General features: G+C 52.4%; 1 protein-coding gene across 1 annotated transcript in view; it reads left to right on the top strand.

The window, feature by feature from the left end:
* Positions 1–22,497, top strand: part of SH3PXD2B (SH3 and PX domains 2B) — a 79,471-nt gene that overhangs the window by 48,922 nt on the left and 8,052 nt on the right. The window contains exons 5-9 of the mRNA XM_068408775.1: positions 694–785; positions 11,468–11,493; positions 18,319–18,453; positions 19,959–20,063; positions 22,139–22,256. Of these exons, the coding sequence (XP_068264876.1) occupies positions 694–785; positions 11,468–11,493; positions 18,319–18,453; positions 19,959–20,063; positions 22,139–22,256 (476 nt within the window). The remainder of the gene's footprint in view (positions 1–693; positions 786–11,467; positions 11,494–18,318; positions 18,454–19,958; positions 20,064–22,138; positions 22,257–22,497) is intronic.

Below are 22,497 nucleotides of genomic sequence, written 5' to 3'. Positions count from 1 at the left end.
TCCCACAGACACACACACTCTCACCCTGCAAGTCCCACCATTGAAGCCTGTCTTTTTGCAACAGGCTTCCTCGAGGGGAAAGGAGAAAAGCAGAGGCAGCTTATAGCTCCTGCCATTCGACAGCACGCGTAGCAGCCTTCCAGCCCTGGCCCTGATGAGCTGCTGTCTGCGCTTTTTCCTCCTGTTGCTTCTCTCCCTGCCTCTTCCTGAGCTGCCATTGCCCAGTGGAGCATTTTGGGGATGCACTGGTCAGGGGTGATGTCACCAAGAGTCTGCCACATGTAAACTGCCCAGCCTTTCCCGGGGATGACAGCTCCATGCCCACAGGACGGCTGGGAGAGTGATCTTGCCATGGCCACGAGGCTTGATTCTGGGATGGACATCCCCGTGGCTCTTACACTGTGAGGGCATGTCTGTCCAAAAGGCTGGAGCTGGGCTAAGCAGGGCCTAGGCAGTCGCTGCTTATTCTCCTTTAGTCTTCAGTTGCAGCTGGGGTGGTGTGGTGGGTGTAACTGGGGGCTGTCTGAGTCTTGTGCCACTCCGGTGTGTGTTTGCAGTAGCTCCCCCCAGCCTGGCTCTGCGCTCCTGTGCACCGGGAACCACACGGGTGCTGTGCTCTGAGGGCCAGTCCTCACCCGGCTCCTTGCTCGGTCTTGATGCTTCCCATCGCCAGTGTCTCTGTTTCGTCCGCAGGCTCTGATCCAGCTGCCTCCCTACATCTCCCAGTGCGAGGAGGTTCTCCAGTTCTTTGAGACACGACCTGACGACTTGACGCCCCCCAAAGAGTAAGTTAGTTGGGTGGCTGCTGCCATTGGGGTGGTGATGAAACACAAACTGCCTTGAACTTGCTGGTATCCATAAGAGTCTGACTTCATCAACGGTTCCCCTCATGAGTCACAGATCTGGGATTTGGAAGTTTTCTTGTAGAGGGAACAGGGGCTGTGCAGCTTGAGGTGGACACCTCTGCCCACTCAGCCAACTCCTGGCGTAGCCTTCATCAGTGGGGCAGTGGAAACACTTCTCTGGGACCCTGTGAAGTATTGGTCTCCTCCCGAGTCACTTTCTGTTCACAAATGCTGGTTTCAGAAACACCGTCAGTCTGAAAAGCCTCATTTCACATGGTTACTAATGACCTCTGCCTTGTTTGAGAGGCTCTTTCCCGTAGCTGTGTCCACGAGCCCGATTCGTAACAACGCTCCGGAGTCTTTCCATGCAAAACAAGGAACGTTTGCGAGGAATCTCGCGTGCCTTACGCAACTCTGTGTGGTTATAAGTCTTGTGACTATGAGCTACTTTGGCCAGAAGCCACCCATCTCTTACTAATCACAAGCAGCATAAATCTGAGCAGCCGCCTCCATCTCCTGCTATGCTGCTCTCTCTTTTTATGCTGCATGTGACACGATGCGCGGCTCTACCAAAGGCTGAGCAATGGAGGAGGCTTGATTAATTGTGAGAGGAAAGGCAGTAAATTGATTTGACATCATTCTGCATTGGAAGGGTGTGGAGTTAGATAAAGGGATTTTGTTTTTCTCCTCTGAGCAGCAACACTGAGCATTTCAGGTCTCCGGCTAAGTGTTACACTTCTGTGGACTATATCTAAAACCCTTGGGTTTTAGATCTTTTTAATTCCCCCTTCCCCCCATTCCTGCTTTCCTCCTTTGGCTCCTGTCTCTCTTTGCTTGGCCTGTCATCATTCCTCCTGCAGCTCATGGTCACTTGATGAGATTGGTCTGAAGGCCCTGGAGCCCATTAACTAATTGCTTGCTGTCGGCTGCCGCTCTCATCCCTCCTGCCCAGCCGTTGCTCACCACTTAACCTGCCACCCCAGCGGCCATCCCGCAGCGAAGGCGGCAGCTCAGGGGCAAGCAAGAGACACAAGGAAAAGATGAGCTTGCAAGGACATTGTGGGGGGTTATCGCAGGGGGTAACAGCCCCTGGGGCTGTTTTGGGACGTGAGGGGCTTCCTGTGCGTGAGTCTTGGAGCCCTGCATGAGAGGGTGGTGAGCTGTGCTGCAAAGAGGGTCACTTGTTGAACCCACCTGTAGCTGAGGCACCATCACACGTGGTGGATTGAAGGGCAGCTTCAGTCTTGCACCCAGTTTCCTCACCTTTATTTTGCCTTGTAGACCAAGCCAGAAATCAGGCGGGGTGGGGGCTGTGGCCAGAAAGAGGAGCACATTCAGATGTGGAGACCTTTGGGAGCTGAGCATCAGCCCCAGAGCAGTGCAGCTCTGCTGTGTTTGAAGCTGTAGCTCCTGGCCGTCCGGCCAAGCAGCCATCAGTGCCGTGTCCCTCGCTGTCTCTCTGGTTTGGGTCCAACAGACCAGGAGGGCGGAGGTGCCAGCCTGAAGTCCAATCCCAAGCATGTGCTTGTGTTGTGGGGGTCCATCTCAGGTACGTCCCGCAGTGTCCCGCGGGACTGCTGAGCAGCTCCCGGGTGCAAAATAGCACTCACTCCAAAATTGCCATGTGTTTGTGAGGGTTTGGCCATTGTGGTGCTGGATGGGCGAGTGGGTGATGCACCACTGAATCCAGCGGTGGATCGTGCTCCGTCCCGCTGCCTGCTCCTCTCTGGGGAGGAGAAGTGAGCTTGCAGCACGCAGAAGGGCTTAGCAGTTGACTCTTGTCCATTTCCCTCCAGCAGCAAAATGCTACAGCATCTCAAGGACATCTCTGTTGTGTTTCCTATCACAGCCTGAATGCCAGAGAGGTATTTATTAGCTACAATTCAAAATGCTAATTAATAAAAGCCCTTGACTCTCTCCTCTGGAGTGATCGGTGGGAGCCCTTTCACAAGCCCCGAGTGCTGGCAGGCTGCCACCTTACCCATAACGAGATGAGGGCTGTGATAGACGGCTGGGCTGGATCAGACGGGATGGCGTGTCTGGGGTTTGGCCGGATGTCATCATTCATCCAGCAGATAAATACTTTTCTCCCGGAATTTGAAAGGGAGCCAGGCCACGAACGGAGTAAAAAAAAAAAAAAAAAAAAAAAAAAAAAAAAGCAGCTTTTTATGCTGGGTGGCTGAAAGATGGGAATGAAGGAGGGAAAAAGAACTGGTCAGTGTGCTCGGTGCCAAGCCAAGCAGCCGCTCTTGTGGCACCATGGCCGCTACCCTTCCTGCTCCCTGTCCCTCACCTCGGCTTCCCCAGCTGACACCTCGGGTCGCAGCACGTCCATGGGAGCAGCGGCTGGTGGCAGGGAAGGGGATGTGCCTTTGGGTGCTGGTGGATGCACCCTCTGCTTTATTATATCTGGGGCACGGGTAGAGGATCCATGTAACTCGCATCGCCCCAAAATGCGAAACTACTTTCAGGGACCACAGCTGGCTGCAGTCTGTGGAGCAAAGGGTGAATTTAGACCATGGATCTGGCAGTGTTTGGGAATGGAAAGAGGAGGCTGGACAGCCCATGCATCTGTCTCTGGGCCCCTGTGGTGTCTGCTCTCCCTGGCGCTGGAGCTCTTCCTGGGCTGAGCCAGGGCTTTCCTTGTGCTTTCCCGCAGTGCAGCTCCCTTCAGTGCCCCTTTGCCAGTGTTGGGAGCACCAACAAAAACGGGTCACTGCTGGCTACCAGGCCTGCAACCTGAGGTCCTCAGCCCTTCTCCATCTCTCACCTGCTCTACAAGCCCCAGCCCTGCCGCTGGCATGCACAAAGGGAGATCAAGCGGACAAAGATGGAGAGGGAAAGAGTCAAATGCTGGTTTTGTGTGTCCATTTTCCCCCATCGCTTCCAGTTGGGCAGTAGATCACAGCTGAAAGCGGAGCTGAGATGCGAGTCTCCAGCAGTCAAGGGGTGGAAGAGGGAGGTGAAGCCCTTCCTCCATCCCCTCTGCACACACCCGCCAACTTTCCAGAGTCCTCCTGCCTGGAGGGACCACTTCAAACAAGACAGCAGATTGAGGTTGTGGTGTTTCCACTGGCAGTGACAATCGGTGGCTTTCGTAATGTGGATCCCACTCCAGCAAGCTCTGGACTGGGATAAGTCAACTGCTTCTACCTCAGAGGGCTGCCTGGTGGTGGGTCGGAGTGGGGCTGTAGTCCAGAGAGAGTGGTTATATTTGGGAAAAGGTGACTCCACAGAGCAGTGGGTGGGGGGCAGAGGGAGAAGAGAAATGGTTATGGAAAGAGAAATCCTCCAGAAAGTTAGCAGTCTGTGGGGATGTGGGATTTTTCTCCCTGGTGTTGGATGGCAGCCCTATGAAAACCATGGTTTCAAAGGAAAGAAATCATCAAATTCCTCCTCCCTGCGTATCTCAGCAGGTCTGACCAGCAGCAGGATGCTTGGCTGTTGAGGTGGGAAGTTGCTGTGTGCACCCCTCTTACCTCCCATCCACTCTTTTTCAATGTAAAGCTGTTTTTAGCCACAGCAGAGAGTTTCTGGAATAAGGCTGGGGAAGTCTGAACGGCTGGGCACGACGCCACTGCTGAGTCAAGGCATTCAGCTGCTAACTCACCTCGCCAGCTGAATTTCGGCTCTGTAACATGCGGGAGCCCAGGTTAACTCTGCAGTGAAGCAAGATCCTGAGTGGTTATTTAATAATTGTCCACAGTGTACAAGCAGGACGCGCTGGGGAAGGAGCCACCGTCGTGCTGCTTCCCGGGGGCTGCAGAGCTGCTGCCCTCTGTGCGGGAGGTACCCCTGGCCGTGAGAAGCCTCTTTCGTTAAAAGCATCTTCCATTGTTTTCTTTTTGATAGCTGAGCATCCCATCATATATAAGACACTTAAAGTTGTTTTGAACCTTTTAGCTTATAGCCCCATTTTTTTTTCCAGTGGAGGTACAGGCACCTGTAGAGCAAATTTACTATCTCTTAATGTGCTTAAAAGATGTGTTTGAGCACCCCTCCTCGCTCCCTCTGTGGGCTGTGGATTCACAGTTTGAAAGCTACCAGCTTCAGGAGGTCCTGATGTCTTTAAAAGGTGTAAATTCCTCTTCTCTAAAGTATCCTCATCCTTATGTGCTGGGTCTGGCAGTCCAGCAGGTCTCCTGCAAAGGGAGGGTAGGGCTGAAAGGCTGGTGTGGGCTCCCTGGCTGCCCGGGCAGCATGTGGAGGCTTAGCGCAGGATTGGAGTGGGCAGCAGTCCTGGGTCCAGGACTCTCTGAAGGCTTGTTAAGGGCTCGTGACCTGTACGAGAGCAGATGATAGTGGAGGTGGAGCCCGTGTCTCGACGGAGGCTCCGGCGCCTGGGATACATCTGTGCCTGGCCTGTCTTTGGAGACCCCAGCTGGGGGTTTGGCCGGTGAACTTCAGCTGCTGCTCCTCCCTGCTCGCTGAGGCTGCTTGGCTTTCCCAGCAGCTACCACCCAAACAGGCTTACTGGGAGCAGTGCCTTCCGCCTGCTGGGTGGGCTGTGGGGTTGTGGGAACCAGAGAAACCCCACGTCTGACTTGCCTAGTCTGCAGATGGATGAGAAACCTCCTCCTGCCACTGCTAAGCAAACATCCTCCAGGAAAGACATTGTGCACATCTCTTGGACTGCTGCTTCCCAGTTGAGCTGATCTTCAAAGCTGTTCATGTGGAGCACAAGTGGGTGGCTTTCCCTGCCGCCGTCTCAGCCAGTGGCATTGCTGCGGGACTGTGCATTGCTTTAGAAGGTGACCTCTGGGGCTTGGTCCTCTCCTGGCAGGAAGGCAGCCCAGGCACGTGGGGGGTGTCCCTCTGGCCATGAGCTGCTAACGCAGGTCCTGCTCACAGCAGTGGGTCCCTGCGCCAGCTTCCAAGCGCTCCTGGGTCTTGGTGGCTGCAGCTTCTGCTGCCGTGGTTTATGGTTGCACATCCCAAAGACGTTGAAAATCAAGAAAGGAAGCACTGAGGAACTACATTTTCATTCCAGTGATGTCTTCCAGCTCTGGCACTGAGCTGTAGGCAGGCACGAATCCTCCCTGAGGATTTTGATCCAAGGTACTGGTCTGTGTTTTGCTTCTGCCTGCCGGGAAGCATGAGCAGCGCTCAGGGCCAGGGTCCCTCTGTGGTGGCCTGGAGCCCACCTGGCGTTTGCCACCACATGGCAGGAGCCGGAGAGATTTGTTTGCACTCTCGGAAAAATTTCACAGTAGTTTCCGTACCTCTGGCAGAGGAGCTGCCTCTCCTCCCCTCCTTCTCCCAGCTTACTGGAGAACGGCTCCTTTTCTCCTTCCTCCCACAAGCCTGGTGTGCCGGAGCTCTTTGTTTCCCTGAAACACCAGCGAAATGTCACTGTCGCTTTGGCTGCTGCATGTGGCTGCAGCATTGCAGCTCCTCTGGGCAAACACACCAGGCAAACTCCACTTGCAGCAGGGCTGCTGATGGCAGCCAGAGCCTGGGACAGCTTTTAAAAATTATTTTCCTCCTTCGTTTATGTACGTGTGGACACCTTCTGAGCTCACACCCCCAGCTTGCATTCCTCAAACAGCCCTTGGCTAAAGGGAGGGGATTTTGGAGTGTTCCAAGGGCAGTTCAGCTCTGCTGCTGTGGATGTTTTCTTGCTGGGGTGGAGGACCAAGTGCAGAGGGAGTAACCCTGCTCTTCCCTGCCATGTGCCAGGGGAAGCATCACCGGGGGGAGAAGCGGAACGGCAGGACCCAGGTCCCGCGTGTGGGCTGAACCCCAGCTCTGCTGAATCAGCAAAGGGCTGGGATGGCTGGGGGCTGCCTGCACTGTCCGGGCTGGAAGGTGCGTGGTGATGAGCTGGGACCTGACCAGGTGAGGAGGCATGTGCTGCTAACGAGGTTATGCCTGCAGCAACTGTGGCAGCCTGTCGTTACTCTACTAATACCAAAGCCCTGGCGACGTGCGGTTACGTGGGGGTGGCACTGGCAGTAGCAGTAATGGATTGCTTCCCGCACGCAGGCTGACAGGGGCTCCAGGCAGGCACCAGCCCCAATAAATCAGAGAAGGGAGAACTGGGCTAAAATGAGAATCAGCCCTGATGGGATCTGACTGTGCCAGCTTGTCTCCTGTATGGGCTAATTGGAAGGTCCTGCTTAGGGCCACGGCGCTGGCAGCCATCGGTGGGTAAAAGATTTCTGTTTGGTGCAAAGCGCCAGAAGAAGACACTGGGCAGAAACATGTTTCCATCATTGCAGCAGGGACCAAATCTGTTTGTTTGCCTTGTTTCCATAAATTGGAAGTGCAAACTCATAGCCAGTGTCTTTCAGAAGCACATCTCTTCTCTTCCTGCTTCCCTGTAGCTTTTCGTGTGCTTACCTTTCCTTGTAGTTGGGCTGTGCCAGGGGCAAATGTTTTCCTGGTCACCCTTGCACGGTGTTTGGTGGGTAATAGGGGCACGAACTCCTGGGCCAAGTGACAGGGGATTTAATAGAAAAAGGGGAGACTCAGGTCTCTGCTCCAAGATGGAGTGGCTGTCCCATTTGGGAAGCTATTCCAGGAGGTTTCACTGGTAAACTAGAGATCCCTGAGTTGATGGATGTTGGTTTGGATAAGGACGCTTGCTGGCTTGTGGCTTTTCAGCCATGTCCTGCTATCCAGACAAATTACAGCTTGTATAATGAATCGTTTGTTTTGCAGTTCTGCTGGTGCCTACGTGGAGATTCACCGGGAGCTCAGGCTAGATCTCAGCCCCAAAATAGTGGGCTCCTTTAGTCTCTGCTGAGAACTGTCTTTCCTAGATGACAACAGACAGAAATATCAGAGGGGTTGAATCCATTCTGCAAAAATACACTTTGTTCCAGCCCAAGCCCCTTGCAGAGACAGAGTACTTGACTTTCTGTGCTAACAGGGCAGCTTTCTGAGCCCGAAGGTTCAGCTTGGCCGACTCTCCAGTGGTTAAACACAGTGGTGGCACCAGCACTGCAGCCTGAGGGATAGGGACTCCATTCAGTGCTCAGTAGAGCGTTTGCTGAACATCAGTTCTCCCAAACAAGGGCTCTGTTGTACCCCAGTTCTCAGTCTGTCTCATCTGCATAAGCTTTGCTAAGACTTCTAACATCTCCAAGCTTGCTGGATACTTACAAGATGAACTACCTCCTGATATCTGTTTGGATGGCATTACTGTATTACAGAAGGATTTTGTTTACAAGAGCTGGTTTTTTTTTCTGTGGGAGATGTTTTATTGGAATGGTGACCTCAGATCCATCTCATCTTGCATGTTGATTGTGGCTCCTGTGTGGTTGGCTCTGCCGCAGCCAGAGTTGTCTTCCTTGTGTTGGTGCTCCACTGACCCTCTCTTGCTCCGTGAGCTGGCTGTGGTCAGGGCTGTGGGGCAGCATGGGTGGTGCTGAGGTCCCCAAGCCACATGTTGGGCCACCTTCCTCCCATGAGTCCCACTGCAAGGTGGGTTCTTCTGTGTGGCAACCTCAGAGCCACCTCCCTGCAGCACACCAAGGTCTGCCTAGCCTAGCAGCCACCAAATGTGAGTGCCTTAGGAAAGAGTTTAAAGTCAAGCAAGCTTGTAACTGTTCTTCTCTAGACACTGTCCTAGCCTTTAGGGTTTTCCTGGTTTTATAATTAATGGTTTTTAATTAACATTTCTTGCCTGAATTATGACCCTGTAAGCCCATGAAGACTTTCAGTGTCTGCAATATCCTGCAGTAAGGAGTTGAACAGCTCACCTACATATTACTGAAGAACAGCCAGCTTGTGTTTGTTCTGAATCTGCCTCCCAAGCTGTTAGCTCTGCCCCATACCCTCACCACAGCCTTGTGCTCCCCATCACTCCTTCCCGTCGCTGGATCCAGAGCGATGCTGTCTGATACACCAGAGAAGATGCTTGAGAAACCACACTTTTTTTTCCTAAAAATAAAGTGGCATGGGGAGTATGAATTGGTGCTAGGAGTTCTCCATGTGTAAGAGTTTCCTTTCAGGATTGCACTTGGGAGGTTCTTGAAGGACACCGAACTGAGCCCACTTCACCCTGAGACTGTCTCGTTAGCTCAGTGCTTTAAGTGAGACTTTGGTCACACGGGAACCCTTGCCTTCAGTGTTCCTGACAAGGAGCTGTGAAAGTCCTGAGAAGCAGCTGGAGAACCGATCGTGGGGTTTGCCACCTGGGAAGCTTTGTAGGGCTGGTTGGTGGCACACAGTCGTAGCTGTGTATCGGTGCCTTCTAATTGTGCTGTGACTGCCTGGTTCATCTGCACAGCCTGGCTGTTGTCGGGGTGAGAGCTAAATGAGTTTCACAGTGGAAGGCAGAGTGGCCTTTCCTTCTCCTCCTCTGGAGCCACTGGTTTCCAGGAAGCCATGCATGCAGGTTCTGCTGCGTGCCTTCCTCTGGTCCATGGGGAATGGAAGAGGCGGAGATGCTGCCGGGAGTTTATTGCTGTTTCCTGTCTTGTCTGAGCTCCTGTCCCATCTGGGGTGGTGGGCTGGGGCTGCTGTTCTTCAAACCTGCAGTTCTTTGTATCCGTGCCAGGAACAACCCAGCAGCAAAGTGAAATTGCAGCTCCTTCCTTGCCCCCTCACTCAGATGGAGCAACCGGTGAAAGGAAACAGGGGGGTGAGTTATGGTAATAGGTTTAGCAGATGGCAGGGGAAAAACACCAGTTGTTTCCATCAGCACCCTCCTGTCAGCACAAGGGTGCCATGCCCACCCGCTGATCTCCAGCATGCTCATCTGGCCTTGCTTCGCCTCCCTTCCCCGCCATACCGCTGAGCTGGGGCAAATTTAATGGGGCTTATTGATAGACTCTGATTGGGGTCTGCAATGCGGTCTCTGTTTAGAAATGTCTTTGGGATGCTCTGTCCAGTAGCTATTCAGGTTTTTGCACAGTTCTGTGGTCTCTGAACTTCACAGATAGTCTCCAGTTTCAAGAGTTGTTTCTAGTCCATCTTTGTTGCATTTCATTTAATTTTATTGATGGCTCCATGGATGAGTACCAGAGGTTTAAGGTGCGAAGGGAAGGGGACACTGGGAGGATAAGGCATTGCGAGCAAAATGCACTGCCAGCCAGGGTGTGTGGGCAGTCTTTGAAGGCAACCAAGTCCCAGCATCACCCCATCGCTCCAGGGGAATAAAATGTCTGCAGTAATTATGGTCTGAAAATGCAGATAAGCTTGAAAGAGAACAAAGCGTAGCCCAGCTCTGGCAGGCTTTCTTGCTGAGCATGGAGGGATGTCTGTGCTTGGCCTGAAAACAAAGGGGAGGGAGAGGAAAAGGTTGGTTTGCCAGTGAACTTGATAAGCAGATGAAGAGGCTCCTGGGGTCCATCTGGGCTGGTCCAACTGCCTTTTCAAGCAGTGGCCAGACAGCTTGAAGCCTCAGGAGGGTCCCCTTACCGGGTCCCCTTACCACCCAGTGAATGTTTTCCTCCTTGGAAGCTCCAGTGCCTGCTCTGTGCTTGTTACTCTTCCTGGAAGTAACAAGGATCAATGCGTGTCTCCTGGTACCAGAATATTTCATCTTGGCCAGATGGTCTTGATCTGTCACGCTTGTGAGTCTGAGGATCAGGGAAAGCAGTCTCCTCCGTAGTGAACAGGGAGCAGGTTACCATCACCCCACACTACAGCAGCATTTCACGGCCACAGCGGTGAATTCCGTGCAAGTGTTGAGAGCCCTTTTGTAGCAACATGGACCACTGTGGTTGGGCTGGGGACAGAGCTGGTGCATTTGTTTGGGTTTCAGGCTGATTGGAGGTCTTGGTTTGTTACCCATGATTTTTTGAGGCTTTTCTGGGCCCATATTTTCTTTCATTTGGTGTATGTTTTTTAATCATGAAATGCCCGAGATTTTATTGTGGCTGAAGAGGGTTGTGCTTGTGCCCTGAGTTTGAGGCTGTTTGGCAACCGTGTTTCTTAGCCACATTCAGATAACAGAAGGGACCCAGGACCTGTGGTTTCTGACCCATCTCATCAGCGGTGTGGCCAGTGCTGGCCATGGCAAGAGGACTTGGCCTGAAGCTACCTCATTGCCTCCTCATAACCACCAATAACTCCTACTTGCTCTGTCCTGGAGGCACTTTTACTGCTGCACAGCCCTGGTGTTCATCCTCTGCAACACTTTAATGACTTGTTCTGGGGTATAAATGTTTGCCCCTTCCCCAACCACTCCCCATCCTTGTCCGCAAGAGAGGTGTGGGACACAGAGGAACTTCAGTATTTCCTCCTTTGTCTGTCTTCAAAGTGGTGCCCAGTTCTGTGGGAGCTGTGGTCTGTGCTGGGAGCAGTTCTGGGGGTTTGGGCTTCCCTAGCTCCTGACTCTGCTGCCAGATTGGCCCAATCCACCCACCTTTGCCAAGTGACATGGTGGGAGTTGTGGCTGTCAGACCAAGCCACTGAGGAGCCCAGGCCAGCAACTGAGCCTCACCCTGGGAAAGACGAAAGCATTAAATTACTAAATGAGGGGGAGAGACAGGCTGTTTGCAAGGCGGGTGATGCCCCATGTCACCCGTGGGGACGTTAGTTGGTTGAGGGAGGTCAGTGGCCCTGCCGGGGCCAGCGCTGCTCTGCTTTCGTGCGTGGGTTTGTTGTATGGCCAACAACCAACTCAACTGCCCCATCCCCCTGCTGACGCTCTTCCTTCTCTTTTTCAGGGAGCCCATTGGAAAGAAGAGGTCTGGTAAGTACTGCTTTCCTCTCCACCAGTTCCACCGGCTCCTCCTTTCACCCACAGCTATGGTCTCCTGGAGTGGGACAAGGTCCAGCCCCATAGTGGGCCAACCCCTGGCTGTGCTTCCCTGTGGGGTGTGGGGCTTTCTGACATGGCATGCCCCCTCCATCCACCCAGGGTTTCACTGCAGCCTCCAAGTCCTGGTCTCACATCCCCCTGTGCCTCCCGTGGCACTCCCAAAGGTGGGACTGACGCCCGCAGCTCTCCATGCTGCACTGGCCTCCCTGTTCACTCGTTAATCGAGTCATTGCCACCATTGCTGCCACCCCCCTGTTCGTTTCCCTCCCCACCTCATGCCTTGTCTCCCGTCATTTTGTTCCTCCATCAGGGTTTATCCAGAGAACGGCCTCTTTCCTGCAGAGAGGTAGTAACAGCTGCTCGCTACCTGGCCCTTGCTCTCGCTTTGCCTTTCGCCGGGGGGACACCTGCTCGGGCTGGGTGGGGAAGCCCCTTGCAAGAAGCTGTCACGTCCTCCGTAGCTTTCTGTGGTGGCTGGTGGACACGGGGCAGTAGCGGAGAGGAGGTATGGTGGGCTCGGGACTGGTGCTGGGCTGTCAGTACAGCTCCGCATGCAGGGGCTGTGTTGCAGGTCTTGGATGAAGGGCAGGGCTTGGTCTGCAGCCAGGAGAATGGGGATGCAAAATTTCCCAAGTCCAAAGGAAGGTCTGAGCTGCATAGTGGTTAGCATGAGGTTGAAAGTCTCCCGATGCAGCGGTATGTTCTGCTTTGTGATTGCACCAGCTGGGACCCTTTGGGTTGACAGCTGGACCTGGGATGCCCTACCCCTGTTCTTCAAGAGAGGGGAACATGCTGAAAGACCCCTAGTCGGTGTGTTTTAGCAGTCATCTGAGCTTCCCAGAAAGAGAGGAGGGGAAGAGCCTTCAGTCTGTGGAATAGGGAGGGCATCTTTCAGCTACTGGAGCCATAGAAGGTATAAAAATAGTGTGAGGGTCTTTGAGGGTCTTTGAGAAGGAAGGTCTGAGTCTTGACTGTATGGAGATTCTGCTGAAATAGGTTGTGGCGTGAGAGTTGGCACTGCCATAAGCTGCACAAGAAAATTCAGTTGTAGATGAGTGGGTTCCTCTCAGAGGAGAGAGAAAGGGTACAGCGGAGACTCAAAGACTTAATTCCAGTTTCCTTTCTTTTTCTCCTGGATCTTCAGGGCATCCGTCCCTCAAGAATTGATGGTGTCCCAGCCTCTTACCTGAGACTAGTTGTAGGATGCCTATGAAAAGCTCAGATGTTGTCTGTTTGAACAGTGGCTCCTGGTTTTGATGTTCTCATGGGCAGGTCATAACTGCGTGCTCTCCTGATTGACTAGCATGGGTTTACCAGTGTAGTTAAAACCTTCAGACAACATTTCCTCCTCAAACTCTGACTGCTGCAAGGTGTGTCTGTCAAAGCTGGGCTTTGGGATGGTCATTTTATAGCTCTTATGAGCCATTTGCAAGCACAGGCTGCAGTTCTTGTACTGGCTTTCTTGTGCTGACATGGTGGGTCTTCAGCTAGCTCTGGAGGCAGAGGGAAGTCTCTGGCTGTGGGTGGGGACAAAAACAGGCTGCGATTTTTTTCCTTCTCCTCTCTTTTGATAAAACAGAGGTAAAATAAAGATACAATCTCCCTCATGTTGAAAACTTCTGGTGTGCTGGCTCAGCAGGAACATTTGGTGAGTAAGGGAAAGGTGTTATGTTTCCCTGTGAGATCAGTGTGTGTTTAGATCATTTTGAACCCAATCCACTTATGTTAGGTAAGAGAAGAGAAGACCTGTCGAGGGTTGAGGAGAAGAGGAAGAAAATTTCTGCTGCATAACTCAGCTCTTTGAGGGCAGAATTCAATTTGAGGATGCTGACTGCTGGAGAAGCGGGAGCTTTTCTCTCCTCTTCTTGTACACAGCTTCATCCTGCCTTCCCACTGCAGGTTTATGGGCAGCTCCGTCCTGCCATCCTGTTGGCATGGCGGGTTTGTACGTGACACAGGGATGTTACTGAGGTCAAAGAGAAAATGCTCTTTGGGATGCTGTTTGCTTGGCAGCATGGAGAGGGAGGGCACAGGGACAGTCTGGGTAACACCCAAGCCAGAGCCTGCCCTGGCAGGGCAGGATGTGATGTTTTGCCCGTGGCACCCAGCATATGTGCAGTAGCCATCAGGGAAAGGTGTTTGTGTGCAGTAAGGTTACAAAGGGCCGGTGCCTTGTGCCAGGTGTGTTCAGAGACTCCTCTCACTGTCCTGCGTGTTCTGGCAGTAGAAACAGAGTTTGGTTCTGCTGCTGTCACCCTGAATCCTCTTCTACCTTGTGGAAGTCCCTGATTGTTGATGAGTTCCTCAAGCCAAACCTGCTTTGGGAGAGCAAATACGCAGCAAGGCACAAAAAAGGCTCTTTCAATAGGGGATCTCCCTGAGCAGGTGGCAAGCAATAGCTGTTCAGAAACAAAACCAGCAAGAATTGTTTCCCAATTGCTTATTTCTCCCAGCATTGCCAAGGAGGGAGTGAGCTGCTCTTTAGGAGAGCGTTGGAAGGAGCTCCCGAGCGCCTGGCACAGCAAGCCCTGTTCTGAAATGGGATTTAAGCAAACACTGGGATGCAAAGTGGGTTAAAGTGCTGCCTGCCCTCAGCCTCCTGTGGTGACCGAGAGACTCAAGTCACGTTTGCTGTTGTGAGGAGGGCCCGGTGTAATTGAGCACTGGAAATAAATCCTGCTTCCTCTGCTGAGTTTTTTTACCAGTATTTGTAATCCCACGTGTCTGTGAGCCTTAGGCATGGGCCAAGGCTCCGTACAGCCTGCAACTTGCAGGGGGGTGCATTGTTCCCGGGCTCTGAAGACTGACATGGCCACTGATTTAGGTACGTCTAAAAGTAGTCATCGTATCCGTCCCTAGGACTGCTTTGAGCGTTTCTATTCACTCCTCTCACAGCTCAACAGAAAGCACAGATGGAGAGTCATGGGTTTGCTGCAGCACTGACTTAGTGCAGGGGAACCTGAAACTGTCTCCAGAGTTTGTATTTGGGTGGAGCTGCCCAAGGAGGCTGGCAGAGAGCTCTAATAACCCCCTGACAGTTTTATTTTAGATGCTTGCTTGTGTGGCCACCACCCTTTAGCTGTGCTGTGTCATGTGCCTGCAATGGCACAGAGACCCCAAACCACAGTATTCAGGCTAATGAGAGACAGTGAAACCCAGCTGTTGTATCCTACAGCAGCCATAGGGGAACCTTTCTAAAACTCCAGTGGTGAATGGTATTTCCATATGATTATTTTGCAGTTCTGGAAAAATCCCTGGAGAGATGAGAGGGTTTGCAAAGATTACAGCGCAACATCTAGTGCCCATTTCACATGGGAGCAGGAAGAAACTCACCTTTGTAGTACTGATCTTCACAAGCTCATCAGGTCTGGGAGAGGAGGGGCTGTCTGGAGAGTGTGGGACAGAGGAGCACAGGCCAGAGGACTAGGAGGAAGAAACTTTATCCAAAGTTGGATAAAGCATGACATTTTTGGAAGGTGCATTAGGCAGGGGCTAGCTAGTGTGTACAGCAAGGGCAGGCTTCAAAAACAAATACCTGTGCCCTCTTTTATTTCAGTCCTGAGCTCTTTGTTTCCCTCTGGAGGCATCAGTGTCCAAGCCCCATAAGAAAGTCCTCACTTTTGGCACTGATACTGCAAAGCCTGAAATTAGAAAGGCTGGAAATGTCACAAGCAACCCTGTATCTGTGAGGTTTCTTGCCTAGTTTTATGTATCTCAGCAGGTGAATGGCCAAGTTCCTGGTCAAACACAACCTGCAAAGATTTATGAGCTGCCCCATCACTTGTATGTGACATGTCTTGAGAGCAAGGCCACTGTGCTGAGCAGCCCTTGGGTTGGTAGCTGGGGTGTGTGCTGCCTGGAGGCAGCTTCTGCCTGGCCCTGCCTGCAGAGCTGAATGCATCTGCCCAGCGGCTCTCCTGCATCCACGGCATCAGTTCTGCAAGTCCAGTCTGAGGACCTCAGTGGTCTGTTGACTCAATGCACATCCCTTCTCTAGACCACGTTTATGTCAGTCCCACAAGGGAGGGGTGTTCAGGGTACACAGTCTGTGCTCCTGCCTACAGCTGTCTGCAAAACTCACTCTCTTGTGGGCTCTGGACTGTACTGATGCTTCCTCCGCAGCTGCACAGCCTTAGTGCTCTCTCATCTCCGATGGTAAGGTTTTACACCATTGCTATTTTTAAGAGACTAAGTCTGACCATAAATAGGATGTTTTGTTGTTAACTTGAATGTGTATTTTTGTGGTTGAGGATGATTATGCCAGGTGAAGACACTCCTGAAATTAACTCCTACTTCTTCCTCCAAGCTCAGTTTACCACTTCTGTTGCTAGTTTAATAGGTACATTGGAGGATCCAGAATTGCCTGCTGAAACTACAAATAGCCTCAGCACAATGGGTGTAATTATAGCGAGGGAGGCAGAAAGGAGAGTGCTTCTCTCTTCCTATAGCTGTTTTTCTTCTCTCAGGGGCTGGCTAGATCCTCTGATCACTTTGAGCACAAACCTTTAATTGAGCTAGTAGAACAGATAGTCCTAGCATCCACCATTCACTTTAGATTACTATTTTTAATTGTCTGGTGCCCCACCTCTGGGTTTTGGCATGGAGGAAGCTTTCATTAGCGGTAACAGATCGTCTGCACTTGGACAGCTCACCTGGAGCTCTGCAGAGCGCTTTTTATAGCAGAATAACATGGACAATTTGCCTCCTCTTCCTCTAAATAAGACTGTCCTGGAGATACATTGTTCATTTAAGTCTTTGTTGTGGTCTTTCTTTCTCAGAACCAGTTTGAGAGGTTGTGACCTTGGGCACAAGAGAACTTCTCTGTGGGGGAGCAGAGCATCCTTGCATTGCTGAAGACGTGCTAGATCTTGTCCATCTCTACTCATCTCTCTTGTTCTGCTCATGGCAGGATTGTGCCCTGCAATAGGTTCTACCATAGGAAAGATCTTTTGTCAGGCTGCGACCTCTCATGTGATGGAGGAGCCATTGCAGTTTAGGAGCATGTGTCCATAGAAGCTTCTTCCTGATACATAGCCTGAATTTGGCTTTGCTGCATTTTGCCTTTATATCCCAAGGGACCATGTCTCTCTATGTCATTTCTTTCTCACACCCTTCAGAGACTGGGAGGTAATTGTCCCGTGTATCTGCCATGCCGTAGCAGCTAGAGGGCTGGGCCAGATGTGATTTCTGCCCCGACCCAAAACTTGAGGCTCCCTGCTCGGAGTACATGCACAGCCCCTGTACATTCCACTTAACACCTATGATCAGGTGTGTGATACTTTTGTACCACTCGTGCTATAATAATTAACACTATCCTGTTTCCAAAGCACTTGGCAAATATTAATTAATTGTTATCACAGCTAGGGAGAACGGGGTAATGTAACAGTGTCCTCATCTGACAGGTTGTGAAGCTGCAAGGCACAGTGTTGAGTTGGAGGCCAGAGCCGGGGCTTGTGGTGGAGGGGACTTGTGCGCAAGAGTTTCTGACACCTTTTTGCTTCTTGGAGGCAGATGGGGGCAAGTGCTGGTGGTGCTTTGGGTAACCGAACACCTTGCGGCTGGTTTAGTGGGAGGCTGAGCCCGAGCGAACACCCAGCTCGGTGGGGTTGAATAGGGTGGACTTGGCACTGAGTACACACAGTGTCTGCTCATGGGGGCCTGCAAAGCCCTGGGTCGCTTCGTGCTCCCCCCGCACACAGCAAGCCTCGGTGCACGTGTGGGAAAAGGGCGGCTTTGCTCGCTGTGTAGGGACAGCCTTGGGGCCGTGTTTCTAACGCAGAGACAGATGCGAGTGGAAACCCCTGTTGCAGTGCTGCTGTGGCCAGCGGCGCCAAGCGCAGGGCTGTGCCCGGAGCGCTCCCGTAAATGAAAATGTGCGTGGAAAATACAAGCCAGCCTTGCCCTGCTGTGCCTGGGGAGGGGGCCGGGGGTGCTCCCGGGGGTCCCTGGCTGTGGAGGGGGCCGGGGTGCCCCCGGGGCCCTGCCCTTACCCCGCAGTGCCCCCTGCAGCCCACCCGGGCTCTGCGCAGCCACGGCTGCAGTGCCCAGCTCTCCCCTCCCCTCCGGGTGTCAGGCCGCTCTCTGGCCAAAGGAAAGCCCCTTTGCTCCTCCTTGGGGTATTTTTTTTCCTTTTCGGACGTGAAATTGGGATCTGCAGCAGGAGCAGCAGCAGGAGGAGCTGGGCAGAGTTAGTGGAGGAAGTAGCAGCGAGAGCGAGCCGTGCTGGCGAGCTGGGAGAAGGCGACTGAAATACCTAAGGGCAATGATGCCAGGGGGATGCTGCTCTGTCCTACAAACACCCCTCCGCCTGCGTGTCCAGGCTCTTTAGCCAGGACCAGCAAAACTTACTGCAGGTTGTGTGTGTCGAGTTGGGGTCTGAGCTGGTCTGTGCATTGGGGCAGCTGATGTCACTGCACAGGAGACTGCCCTGAGCCCCCCTCAGCCCCGACAGCGGGGACCAGGCTGCTGTGTGCATCCGCGGCGGTGGTGGGGTTGCTTGGACAGCTCTGTCTGTGAGCAGGAAGGTGGGTAGCAAGTGAAAGGTCTCACCTGGCTGTACCCATCTCACCTGGCTGCTGGTTTGGTCTCTCTCCTCCTCACTCTGCCCAAGTTTCTGGCTCACATCTCTCACGCTGGGGTGCCCAGGGTGTCCTGGAGCTGCTCGCAGGCCAGCAGGTGCTTGGGAGCGGTGGCCCATACTCTTGGGAGCTGGTGCTGACCCCAGCACACGGGTCGGTTCTTGTCCCCCCTGTGCAGGAGCTGACTCTGCGTCGGTCGACCCCTTGGTGCTGGAGCAGTATGTCGTGGTGGCGGACTACCAGAAGCAGGAGAGCTCCGAGATCAGCTTGTGCGTGGGCCAGTTGGTGGATATCATTGAGAAGAACGAATCAGGTACAGAGAGTCTGGCTTGGCAGAGGGCTTCGGGTCTACTCTGCATCGCAGAGCAGGGGCAGGAGTAGCAATCCTGTATTGTCAGTGTTCTCCTAATAGGACCTTAAGCAAAACAGCCTCCAGGCACCTCACAGGGAAGTCCTTAGAAGGTCAGTTGAGGTGGGACGTGGAGGAAGCAGCTTCGTCTGCAGGCTGTCTGTATGAGCGAGGACAAGACTTTGGGACTGTCTCTAAAGGAAGGGTCTGATTACCCATGTGCTGAGCGCCAGGTGCCGTCCATCTCTTACAGCCTCTACTTTATGCTGCTTCGTGCTGAGAAACTTGTCTGATGTGTCCTGAGGACAAAAGCCACTCCTGGAGTTGACAGGCTTGTTTTATTGACAGCGGGGGACACTCTCATGGTGCCCATGAAAGCCCCCGTTGTGCATTCGCCATTCCTGCCTCCAAACACGCCGAAGCACCCGGCCTGGAGCGGGGGCAGGCAGCTGAGCCATTCGCTTGCTTCAGAACTTAAGCTCGCTCTTAACCTCTGCAAAGGGATGGAGTCACGTCGTGGGCCCAACAACTTCTGGAGTTTGTTGAAAAGGGGAATTTATTCGCTGAGGTTGCTTAGGGAGGGTTAAAGATAAATTGTGAAAATAGATTTTAAAATCCTGGAAACCCAATCCCCAGAGCAGTTGCACCAGCAGCTATGTTTGAGAATGGGGAAAATAAAAGCAACCCTGAAGCAAGTGAAACCTATTAGCACAGCCAATTCAAAAGATATGGCAAATAATTTATTTATCAAATGTCAGCCCTGGTTTTCCCTTCCAGGCAGGTAGCCGCTGATTCCCTCCCCGACAATGTAGTTGTCTTTCTAAATGACTCACTGGTGAGTTCTGAGGATAATGCTTGGTCTTTGTTTTTTTTTCCCCTAAAGACGCAAATAGCTTGTGCTTTTAATAACTGAGGAGCACGCGTTTATTTTGATTTGACACCCAGGGCGGCCCAGAATTGCTCGTGGCCGCTATGGAGCTGGCTAGGTTTCTGCTGGGAGAGCTCGTGTTTTAATCCTGCATTTGCTCTGAGCTTTTGAAATTTACTGTTTCCACAAATGTAAAGAAGGCGAGAGCACAGCAGGAGGCAGCTATCAATTTTCAGACAGTGCATTCATCTTTGCTAGTTGGCCTGGGCTTGCTGACCCAGACTGAGGGAAAATGAACCATGAAGGAAAAAAAAAGGAAAGCAAATGCAGTGGCTGGAGCCATTCAGTTCTCAGAGTCTCTCTCCCATTTTTCATGGGGAGGGAACCGTACATTTAGATAGCGTTCAGCTGCGATGCTCCTGTGCTGCTGTCTGTGCTCCCTTTCAGGTAGCGCTTGGTTCTGTTGCTTTGGGGTCACCCCAGCCTCCCGTGTAGGCAGCAAGAAGGAGGCAAAGCCCCCCAGGCTCGTGGTTTGGAGGGTGGGAGGGAGTTTTTGGCTGGTAGGAGCCCTTGGCTGAGCCGCCTGCTGTTTTCTTCTCAGGCTGGTGGTTTGTGAGCACGTCGGAGGAGCAAGGCTGGGTGCCAGCGACATGCCTGGAGGCCCAGGATGGTGTCCAGGATGAGTTCTCAATGCAGCCTGATGAAGGTAAGAAGCTGCTGGAGACATCTGCCCCAGCTTCTTCCTGCTGAACTCACTGAGCTGCTCGCAGGACTGCTTAGCCCTCCCTGGCTTAGGCAGGGCAAGAGCCCAGGGAAGGACAAACCCACACGTGCTGTTCAGTCATGTCTGCCCATAATGGTCCTGCCTGCCCAGCACTCTGCTCCAGTGCTGTAGCAGGAGTGGGGCAGCTGGATGCTGGCGGTGTAACTGCTGGTCTTTCTGCTCCCTCACAGAGGGACTGAAGGTGCCACCTCCAGGGAACACCCAGTTCAGCCATCCCAATATCTCCTTTAAGCCCCAAGGAGCTGTTTTACCTGTGCTGGAGGACGGGCAAAGCTTGTCCTAGGACAATTCTCTTGTCTTCTAAATACGTACAGAACAAAGAGCATGCATGGGTTCACATTATGAGAACAACAAGGTTGCAACCTTTCCTTAGAGCAAATCTGAAATGCCCCTGGAGAATGCATCCTTCCCATGGACCACTGTATGCTCACAGCCGGGCTGTAGCTGGCTCAGCCCCTTGTTTGGGGAGGTGGAGGTGGGAGGGGAGGCTCAGATCGGGGAGGGCCCCCAAAGGGCTCCAGGTGAGTACAGTCTCTGTGCCACTCTCTGGTGTCAGCCCTGTCTCCTCTTGGACCTGAAGTGCCACCTCCTTATGTCCTCTCTTGTCCTTCTCCCGCTTCCCCAACATGCTCTTCCCAGTCCCATGGAGATACTGGTCTCTACCCAGGCACGTTGGCCGCCGTCAGACTCTTGGGGACTTGTACACCAGTGGATGGGGTCAAGGTGGACTTCATAGAGACTTATTCGGCTGCCGATGTTTTGTGCTTGGAGCCTTGTTGTCTGCATGTTTGTTCACTTTGCATGTGATGGACGCTGCTTGTGTCAGTTCTCAATGCATGCTGTACATTCTCCTCAGCCTTCCATTAGGCCCACTCATGTCCACCTCTCTTTCCTCTATCAGCTGTACCTTCTAACTTTTTGAGGCTTGTTTTGTGTACAAAGGCTGGAGTTTCTGCCTTTCCCCCAACACCTGTATTCAGACTTCTTGCAACAGCTGCCTTAGTTCCTGTAAGAGTAAAACTCCTCTGAGACATGGCACTGGGGTTGGTGGCTCAGATGGGGTCAGGAGGAGAAGAGCCAGCTTGGTTTTGCTGGATGCAAAAGGATATTTTCTGCTTTGACTCATTTGCATGAAGGGGATGGGAAATCAGGCCCTTTGAGGGCTGTGCTCCTCCAAGAAGACAAAGCCAGGAAACATGCATGGGGGGGATATATGAATGTCCAGAGGTGTGGGGTTTGGAAGCAGACTTTTCCCAAAATGGCCTTCACCCTATTGTGGCACTGCTTAAGCACAGGCAATTGCTTTCCTGGGTTTCCTCTAGAGTGGACAGGACGAGGTGAGGGAGAGGGGCGGATGGATGGACCGGTTTGTCTGACATGTTGTCCGCATGGCTGTTAGGATGTTTCCCCTTCCTCTTGAAGGGAAGAGCATCCATGTCCCTGCATACCGTTGTTTGGTCTAGTGGGCAGGACATCAGACTCTTCTCCAGGCTTACTACGTGGCTTTGACCAATGTCTTGGGAGACCCAACTGTTGCACAAGGAAGTTCATGTAGACCTGCTGTTGTAAAGCAGTTTGAGAGCTGTGCATGAGAGCACATCTGGTGGGGGGGAGGGGGAGGACAATTCTTCTTTAAAGGCTCTGAGAAAGAAATCTGAACTGAAATGGATGTGTGGAAGGGCTTCTGTGAAGAGCAGGTGAAAGGAGAGCTGACATATAAAAGGTAGTCTTTAGTCCTAGGGAAGAGGAGGAACTGTTTTAGACAACTTCTTCTTGGACCAGACTAGCTCACCAAAGCTTACATTTCAAAACACAGTTGGGTTTGTTTTGAAATACATTTCACTGGCATTTCTTTTATGAATGATTGTGTATCTCTGTGTGTTTGCACCTGTATTACAACAGGAATTATCATTATATAAAACACTTAACCATTGTTTGACTGAGTCCGGGTTTCCATAAAACAATATCTCCATGAAACTGCACTTTCTTTCCAACAGAGGAGAAGTACACTGTTATTTACCCATATACCGCAAGAGACCAGGATGAAATGAACCTGGACAAAGGGGCTGTGGTGGAGGTGATCCAGAAGAACCTGGAGGGCTGGTGGAAGATCAGGTACCGTCCCTACCTCTTCCTCTTCCCTGGCACTGCAGACAGGGCTGTGCAAAGCAGAGACCTGATGCGCGTGGGATGTACAGTCCAAAAGCAAGTCTAGGGTATTGGGAAGGGCAGAGTACCAGAACTCATTTCTCTCCATCCCTACAAACTAAGGCTAGTTGATGTTCAGGGCTTCAGCCAAGCATAGCTGTGGTTAAACATCTTTAAAATCCCCCGATTTCCCGTGCTGGGAGGTGGA

Source organism: Nyctibius grandis, chromosome 10, assembly GCF_013368605.1.
Source record: "Nyctibius grandis isolate bNycGra1 chromosome 10, bNycGra1.pri, whole genome shotgun sequence".
In the NCBI taxonomy this organism is placed as follows: Eukaryota; Metazoa; Chordata; class Aves; order Nyctibiiformes; family Nyctibiidae; genus Nyctibius; species Nyctibius grandis.
Note: the sequence above shows the minus strand (reverse complement) of the source record. Positions and strands in the feature narration are given on the sequence as shown.